At 37.1% G+C, this 10061-nt stretch overlaps 1 protein-coding gene across 1 annotated transcript; it reads left to right on the top strand.

Moving 5' to 3' along the window:
* Positions 1-288: 288 nt before the first annotated feature.
* On the top strand, positions 289-8604 carry LOC121961102 (F-box only protein 15-like). The gene is given in 11 exon segments (XM_042510965.1): positions 289-401; positions 403-522; positions 626-673; positions 1788-1892; positions 2326-2565; positions 2842-3030; positions 3119-3242; positions 3934-4016; positions 4731-4876; positions 5761-5885; positions 8338-8604. Coding segments are annotated over 11 exon segments (1560 nt in total).
* The last annotated feature ends 1457 nt before the right edge of the window (positions 8605-10061 follow it).

Consider the following 10061-nt stretch of genomic DNA (forward strand, 5'->3'; position numbering starts at 1 on the left):
ATATAAAAATGTGTAATATTAAAGTGAACCCTAAGGATTAATGAACAAATGATTATGGATACATGTTATTATTATTATTATTATTATTATTATTATTATTATTATTATTATTATTATTATTATTATCTATTATAATTATTATAACTATTATGAACATTATTATTATTAACTAATTTATTAACAATAATAATAACTGTTAAAAAATAACCTGCGATTAAGTTTTATTGTGAAACGCTAAAGGTGGCCGGAAGTTATTTGAAATTGGCGGTTGCTTCGAGGAAAACAAATATGGCGGCTGGACGTGGGGAGTTTTTTCGGAGTTTCTTGGAGGGTTTGGAGCGGATACCCGGCCAGTCGTCTCCGTGTAGACAACCTAGAGACACGCCGGTCGCCGGTCGCGGTTAGAGGAACGCCGGGTACGGCTGGAGGGAAATCGGGTCCGGGTAAAAGAAAAAAGGGCGGACAGAGGAGGAAGAATCGGCTAAAGGAGATGCCGAGCTCCGTTAGCGGAAATAGCTACAGGTGACAGGGCGGATTGTTTCACCTGAGCTCCTTTTTTGGATTATTTACTTTTAACCTCATCTATTTTTTAAACTTTTTTTATCCTAGCTGTCCCGGAACCGAGATCAGAGGATAAAAAAACGGATTTTAACAACAAGAACTTGATGGAAAGGTAAGCTAGCTTATCTCTATCACTGTTAGCAGAGGTGAATGTTATTAACCCCTGTGTTGTTTTAGCTTTTGTTTACATCACTAAAAAACGACCCGACTTTACTAAACCCATAACATAATACAGCTTGATTAAATTTTAAACCCCAAATCTTTTTTGCATTTGATGTGATTTGATTAATTTCAAACAAGTAAAAAAGGACATAGAATAAATGTTATACAAAAAAGTAATTACTGATAATTAAAAACATAAAGCAAAAGAAATGGTCAAATAAACAATAACTTGCTTTGCATATTCAAAAAGGAGTGAAAAGAAGGAAAAAAAAAGCTTGTTTAATCCCACCCTTCTCCATAAGTTATTATATTTTAATCAACTAGCTACCTTATTCATTTAAAACTGTACTGTAATTAATTAAATATATACATACAACCACATGCTCAAAAAATCTACGATTTTTCATCATTATTTACAGAAAAAAAGAGAAAGATAAAGAAGGAAAAATAAGTATTAAATAAAAAAAATCAATGACTGCATTTAATCAGTGGAATCCACTCATTTTTATTACAGCACACATTTCATAATTGTTATCTTGACTAAAATAGATGTTTATTATTATTATTATTATTATTATGGAACACATTGCATTGGTGTAAACATATTTTTTTAGAAAGATATGTCACTTGTGCAGCCTAAAGAAGTAGAAGAAATATGCCCGAAATAGTTTTGAATGCATTTTATCATATGGAAACGGTAACAGTCTTTTATGCAGTACAATGCGGACTTAAACTGCAAAATACTATTCATCTGTGTACTAAGTACTATGTAATATGAAAAATTATCACTAAATAAATAAACATTTACAAGTACTGTACTTCAGTAGGGTGAAGTCAGATGATATTGGACACTTTTTTGTAGATTACCAAGAAAGTCACCAAAAACTGATGAGGGATTTGACCACTGCATCTTTCCCCAACATCTTCTTCTTCTTCAACTGTCACAGGATTAGTGCAACTGCCATATCAGCTATTTGAGCACCGGCTTCAACTTTCACCTGCAGGTGGAATAAAAAACATTGGTGTCAGTTCGTTACCGTAAAGCCTCCGTACTTTTTTTTCAGGCTGCCGTACGAGATTCTGCTCAAGATTCTGTCGTACCTGGACGCCTCCTCGCTGTCTTGCATCAGCCACGTCAGCAAGCTCTTCTACCGGCTTTCCAATGACGAGTAAGTCTGTTCAGGCATGTAAACACTTTAGTCAGACTTTAACTGGACTCGGGGTCGTGCGAATGCTCCTAGTGGCTGCGCCGGCCTCCCTCGGTGGTTATAGATAGGGACTGCTCGTTATTTATAAGGGGGAATTGCTGCTGCAAAATAGGTCAGGCCTTAAAGGAAATGTAGGCACTGAGGAAAGACTTGTGTTTTTAATTTTGGCTTAGGAACATATAATTTGAAACGGTATTATTTTATATTTGTTTTAAATAAAAAGGTCACACCTTGGCGACCCCCCTGCTAAATAATAATAAGAAGAGTCCCAAACACCGGCACTGGGATCGTGTTGGGACATCACTGAGTACCTGTACAGAATATTGTAGTCATTGTAAATCTTGTGTTCAGTATCTGAAGTATTTCCCAGTATTTCTACCTTCTTTTACTGCAGTGTTATGTGGCAGAGGATTTACATGTCAGAGTTTGAAAATCAAACGTGGAAGTTGAAGTTGTGGTCGGGTGATGTGGCGACAAAGGTTGACCCAGCGGCGGTGGAGGGTCGCTCCACGGGCCACTGGAAGAGGATGTACTTTAGGACAATGGCTGGAAAGGAAATGAAGATGTGGAGCAGAGAGATGAAAGACGTCAGCCCCTACACTGGTTTACCCAAACAGACAGAGTGGGTCCTCAGGTACGAGAGGTTGTCCGTTTGTACCGATTCTTCATTTTAAAATGTTGTGCACTTTTTGATTTATATTCTTTTTTTTTGTTTAGGTCCAATTCTGTGAAAATAATCCTAGAAATTTAAAAATGCTCAGTTGATAGACAATCCATCTTAATCCTATTTTCCCGTTATTGTTTTTTTTGGTGGGATGTTCATTTAAAATGAGGCAGCTTAAAGCTATTTTCGACCTCTAGATGTCTAATATTATGCCATTTGAGTTGTATTGTCTTTTTTTTTTTCCAGGAGCCTGAATGTGAGCTGGGAGCTGACGGTCTCAGATTTTGGGGGGCACGAGATCACAGTGAAGCAGAGCCGAGTGTTTTTCTTTGAGTCGTCTGTGATCGTCCGCTGGAACGGAGGAATGCTCCCCAAATACCATAAAATAAAAAACATCCAGCTGTTTGGAGTCAGGCAGGACACACTGAAGAGCAGGTGAGACACACTTACGTCCTCCTTTATTACGCCTTCACGTCCTCCGTCACCCCCTCCCTCATCGCTCCTTCCTCTTCCTCTTCATCAGGCCCGGCTGGCGCTCTCTGATCGTAGAGCTGGACAAGAGGGGTCCGCGTGCTTACTGCATTGGCAAAGACAAACTAATCAAACTGATGCACCTCCAGCCCGGCTTCATCGTAGGCGTCTGGAGGGTAAGTGTTCATCGTGTCATTACAGCGAAATATTCAGCATTTTGGCACGTTTCATAAAAACTCAGCCCGACACATCTGTGGAAAATCTCTCAGGGTTTTATGCAACCATAAAAAACCTTGAAAAATGGAATTTGCAAATAAAAAATTTCCAAGCCTGGAAAAGTTTTGGAAAACTGGAAAATATTCAGTTTTAGAAAAAGTCACGCCTTTCAAAAAGTAAAATAAATTAAAAAAATATCATTTAAAGTTGGATGCCCTCCGCTAAAGCCCAAATAAAAAACACAAGTCCCTCCCCAGTCCCAACGGTCTGTTTAAACATTTCAAAATTCTAATCCTTGTCTGAAATAATTATTTTTTTAAGTAATATATGTATAAAAAGCTGTTATATAGTAATGAAAAAGAACTGTTAATGAGTATTGATGGCAGTCTTGGAAACTCATTGATAAAAATGTGTATGAACCCTGCAGACTCGAATGAGCAACGTCAGTAATACACAAGTTACAGTGTAAAAGTGGTCGTGGTTGCAAACACATAACAGTGTGATTATGTGCAAAATAAAGACCAGCAGCACAGAATAGCTCTTTGTGGAAGACTGTAACTTCTCTTGTTTTATCCTAGTTTCCCATCTGTGTTTCCATCTCTAAAACACGGGAAACTAACAAAAATGAAAATGTGTTTTTTGTGTGTGTAGGGTCAGGACGGTGTGGCCTTCATCATGGTCAGTCTGCACTTCCACAGGCTGGTGGAGAGGAGTCTGCTGGGATCCCCGGTCTGGTAAGTTCCCGTCTCTGCAGCCCTTTTTACGCAGTTAAAGGCGATTCTTTGAAGCCGCTTTTGAAATTTTACACAGCATGAAACAACGTTGGCATAATGCTGCTGCAGTGTGTGATTTTGGGCAGCTTTCTGATGTTCCAAGAGCAAAAGATTTACTTGTAATACAACAGTGTCATTTAACACGTGCCAGGCAGCACTTTCTAAACAATAACAATGTTACATGGCGGCTAAAAGGGTAAGAGCTCCGTAGTCTCATTCATCTCCCAATTTGCAGACCTTTTTACGCTTGCCGTTTTTCTTCTTTGAGTGATGTGATAACTGCTGTCAAAATCCTGAATTTCATCCAGTGAGTCCTGTCAGTAAAGTTGAGCGCTCCCTCTGCTGCTCACAACGCTCCTCTGCAGCTTCATTATGCCAGCTGATAACGTAAGGAACTTTGTCACATGTTAAATTTGTGTATTTCTGTAAAAATAAATAATGGAAATAATCATTATGTACATTAAAGCACTATTTACTTACCACTTTTTTTACAAAATGACTGGAGGCCCGTTGCCAGTTTGTAAATGAACATTAAATATAAAATAATTGAATTGAATAATATATGATTATTATTTAATTATTGTAACTCAGTTAAATGTTATATATATATATATATATATATATATGTGTGTGTGTTTGTGTTTGTGTTGTCTCATTTTCTTCATCTTCCTGCAGCCCGTACTCTGAGCCTGACGTCTCTCCTCTCATGGATAATTTGGACCCTGAGTTTGGTCTGCACGACTACACTCTGCACATTGTCCTGCACAACACGGGCACCGAGATCATGTCGGGACATTTCCGCCAGCTCTCCTGTAACACAGGTAATCTGATTACATATTGCAGTCTGATTAACAGGTAATCTGATCACTAGAGGTCATTGTTTCCCACAGAATTTGAATAAATGAATGTTGGGAAAACCAAAGGGCCATCACAATTTACCGTTATCGACGATAACTGTGATGTTTAAAAATTAAATATTGATGTCATGTTAATAATACATTTATGACATTATTTAAAAGGGAAATCTTAATACTCTTTTTTGATTATTAGTTAATTCGATGACTTTTTCTGATGTGAAGAGGTATGTTAATCTGATCTAATTCACACAATTTATAGTTTCCAATGAGACTTAATTCTAAAAATTAAATAAAATAGAGGATAATAACTATTAAAATGTATTTAGGTTTTATAATTACTGTTAAGTCTTCTCAATTAAGGTTACATTATGTTAATTTATTAAGACAGGGTTCCCACGGCCATGGAAAACCTAAAAAAGTCATGGAATTATATAATCACAATTTCCTGCCTGGAAAAGTCATGGAATTGGTAAAAAGCTCGTTTTGGAAAGTCATGGAAATCATTTTTTGTGTGTAGTGAAATTAGTACACTACAGTACCTTCTGTTAACTTACATTAACAATATGACATTTTTTTTCTGTATGTAATGATGTAATGTTGCTTTAATATTGGTTGATTTGTGACATAAACATTTTGTTTACAATAACGTATGCTTGTGAAATTTTGTCCAAGAAAATGTTTGGAAACTGTGTCAAAATTCTAAAAAAAATCAGATTCATACCTGAGAAAGGTGCCTGTTTTTTAAATTTTTTTTTAAATAAAATGAGCAACACCCAGATTTAAAAGATAACTGGAGGAGTCCTGGTTTTGGTGTAAATACTAAAATTCTGTCGTGTTGTTGCCATCAGCTCATGTCCAGCGAGGACTGCTGGAGATGAGGGTCATCAGCAGGACCAACTTGTCCCAACACAGATCGCTGTCTGGGAACATCACGCTGCCCTGGACGAGCGAGGAGCTGCAGGGCTCAGTGGAGGTACGTCACTGTGACATGACAGACCGTTTACAAGAGCACACACGTAAACACCTGAGTCACTGCCTTTTTATTTAAAAAATAATCTAGTTTAGATTCACTTTGATGAGCTAAAATCAGCCTAAACCAACTTTATTACTAACACACCCTGAACGATGGTAACATCATTTACACAGCATCGACTGACCATCAACAAAGTGCATATATTTAGTAAGGGTGTCAAAAGAACGGGTTAATTTTGATTAATTAATTGCAAAAAAAATAACACGTTAAAAAAACTATCTCTGATTAATCGTGTTTTGTGGTGCACTTTGACCTGATGTCTCATTGAAGGCCACAGTGGCTTTGAAACGTGAGTTTTTGTACCGTCGAAGTACTTCAAGTCTGAAATGCCTGAAAGCAAAATATTTAGCAGCGAACTCTGAGCTAGCACAGCCTCTGATGTTAGCGCCAGCAGCCAAACTTCCTCTCTTCCATTTCAGAGTAAAAGCCTTACAACGTCTCCTGTTGACAGAATGCCATCAGTTGTTGACACAAAGCATTTTATTTTACTAAATATTTGCAGGACCGAGTTTGTTGACGGTGCAGGAGCTTGTGTGACTTCATAAATGTTGGAATTTGTGGTTATAAATGTGAATTAATTTTTTTTTCAAATACTTTCACGGCAAATATTGATGTGTGAGATTAATTTAGATTAAATAATCACAACGCATGTAATTAATTAGATTATCTTTTTAAGTGCTTGACATCCCAAATAGTTAGATAGAAAATTAAAAGAATAGTAATAAACAGGTGGAAACGGCTCCTCTTTAACACGTTCTGTCTCATTTTATTAATCTGTATTTTAGCAATATCATACAAGAGGTTGTGCTGTTGTACTCTATATCATCGTGGCTGTGATTCTTTCACATGATAATCACATGATTTCATTGTTCAATAGTTCTGCATTTGTTGGAAGTGACAGCTGTTGCCTGCTGTTGCTTGCGGATCTGTGTATGCTGGGTCTGCGTGTTATGTGCAGAACAGCTGTTTAGTATCTTGAACATTTACTCGTGTGTTTCCAGTGAAATAAGTGTCTGTATGCAGTCGCATTGGCGGCTTGTGTGATTCAGATGAGTTAGTTTGATCAAACAGGACGTCGCTTTAGTGTGTGTGTGTCCGCTCATCTCCGTCACCTCGAGACCTTTTTCAGACAGTTTGTGTGTGGCGGTGGCTCTCAGGCCGTGGCTGGTGTCAGACGGGTGTTTCCCCGCCTCATTGTGCATCCTTGTAACATCTGTGACAGCTGGTTTACTGTTTCCAGCGTTGGAAAGCCACACTAAGATTTAATCTTCTTAAATCGCTTCTTTTCTTTACTGCGCAACGTTGCCTCTTTCCGGGAGCTGCTTGAGACGGGGATAACGGTCGTTCTCCTGGAGTTTCTTACTAACTAACTAACATTCACTGAAACTCTAACTTCTTCGCTGTATCCACTGACTTCGGCCGGCTTTGCGTCTTAATCCTCTGCTGCAGCACACTAGAGGCTACAGTGGATGAGTTATCACTAAAGAGACGAGCCGTCCCTCACTGCTTATCAGTGCAGATCTCTGCAATACCGTACATAAGCATCTCGGACATATGTCAAATGTATTTCTTAATACTCCTGAACATTTAAAACCACCTGCTTTAAACATGTAATATTGATGCTGACTTCACTCTCCACCCTCACTGATGGAAACAGCAGGTTATCAGACCTGTTTAAACTTTGATAAAATGCAGTAGAGACTGGACACCAGTTGTAGGAGTGATGGTATTAATTCTACTTAAGTATTTTTACTACTACTCTCGGTTGAATACTTCTGTTGAAATGAACATAATTTATTAAAATACTCTAATAGTAGCCAGTCTCACATCAAATATTGTATATCTTTCTGTATGTGTCAACTATTTGTGAATTTGCAATACTGAATACTCCAAGTACTCACATATATGTAACTATAACTACTAAGAAAGTACTCCTAGTAGAAAACGTTAAAACGTGTTAAACTTGTGTTTAATCATGTACTGTGACTCCAGCGACTTTTGCTGCATGTCATTCCCTCATTTTTCCCTTTTCATGCTTAAGATGTCTTTTACATTATATAAACAAAACATAATAATAATAATAATAATACTATAATAATAATAATAATAATAAAATAAAAATAATATTAATAAATTAAATAAATGGGAATAATAATAATACTAATAAAATGGTTCAATTCAGTGGCTTTAATAAAAGAAATCATTTTGGAGAAGTTGAATGCTGACACTGTGATAACTCAGCCAGTAAACCTGCTCAGACGCGCTGCGGTCGTAGACGTCTGGTCTTTTTCAGTAACTCAGCAAAGTAAGTTTCGTTTTGGCTCAGCTGTTGTGGATGAAAAAGGGTCATATCCCTTTTGTAGCTCTGACAGTTGTTTCTTACGCCGCGTAGAAATGCTGCATCATAACGCTGACTCTGCTGGACGAGCTCCAGAAGCCCTTCTGGTGCTTCAGCTCGCCCACCGTCATCACGCCAGCGAAGAAGTGGCTGTCGTTTGACTACGGCGGCGAGCACTTTGTGATGAATTTCTACAACTCTGACGGGAAGGTGAAGCTGGAGCTAGTCTGGTTGAAGGAGCAGAGGCAGTTCTTCATCATCAGCCTCACCGTCTTCATTTCTGTCTTCAAAGTCAACAAGCATTTCAGCACGGTGTACTGACGCCGAGTTATGAAGTTCTGATGCAGTGATGTTGGGTTTCTCCAGCATTACATCACTTGTTTACACAATGCCCTACTTTCTAGTTTTTGTATTTATCGTACAAAGGTATTCTGTAAGAATGGAAAGCATTAAATACAGGCCTCAAGTGTTAGACTGAGAAATTTAGACCGTTTCAGTCGTAAAAATACAAGTTTTATTTTAGAAGAAAGACTTCTAAAATTCCTTATTTACATTTTGAATACATATTAATTTCTGTAAGTTATTTTATTTTGTTGCACAAAAGCAAGTCTCATTCTGTACGAATGAAACGAGAATTAATTACAAGCTCATGACTGTTTTCAGTCAAAAAATCTAAAAGGAAATTATATAAGAAAAGCTTCTTAAATTCTCTATTTGAATTTTGTTCACAATACAGGGAGTGTGTCGCTATTGTCTTTGTTTCTATTGTAGAAAAAAGTACAACTTGTTATATGTAAATATATTAGTAACGACATCCGACAAAACATTAAATATTAGATCTTTTTTTAATTTCAGTATTTACTGAGTGCATATTAATTTCAGTAAGTTATTTTATTTTGTTGTACCAAAGCAAGTCTCATTCTGTAAGAATTCAAAAAGAGAATTAATTAAAAACTTTTGCGGCAGAAGCTTCATGTGTTAATTTGAGGAGTTTGGACTGTTTTCAGTAGAAAAATGTAAAAGGAATTTTTAGAAGAAAAGCTTCTAAAATTTTCAATTTTATTTTGTTTAAAGTACAGAAAATTTGTTGATTTTGTTGTCATTACATTTGGAGAACAGAAGACAAATTATTACAAGATGTAATTTGCAAATATATCTTAATCCTTACTTAATCTTGAAAAGCATAAAAAAATGTGAATTTCAGTATTTGCTGAATATTATATTAGTTTTGATCACAGACAGTATTTCCTGTGACTAATAAACTGCTCTAAAAAAAAATCTGTAAAAGGCAGTGATTTTTAAAAATTGATTAATTTTTCCATGTTTTGATGTTTGGATGGTTGAACGCAGCAGAGTCAAAGCTGGATTTTACTTTAATGAAATCAAATTATGCAGAATTCAAGTCGTGCATTATCACTGATCCAGTTTGAACGACAGAGGACCTCTTCTTGGAAAGCAGATGATGAATCTTATTATTGTGATTGAAAGAAGAGACAATCAAAGGGGCATAAAAGGAGACTTAGACCCTCGTCATGGTCTAGAACGACTGCCACCTTCCGATGGCTCCATTTGGATGGACGGGTTTTTCATTAATTAGCATCGTACTCATCCTCATTCCTCAACTACGCAGCCACTCTTAGGACTCCGAGCGATCGGAGGGATTTGTCCGTTCCTGTTGATCGATTCTTTGGTTGCTCCAACAGACACATCTGTAAAATCTCTCAGGGTTGATCAGTAGCGTCTTCCTCACATCACCAGAGCGGACTTGTTCTTGATCA

This window comes from Plectropomus leopardus, chromosome 22, assembly GCF_008729295.1.
Source record: "Plectropomus leopardus isolate mb chromosome 22, YSFRI_Pleo_2.0, whole genome shotgun sequence".
Lineage (NCBI taxonomy): Eukaryota > Metazoa > Chordata > Actinopteri > Perciformes > Serranidae > Plectropomus > Plectropomus leopardus.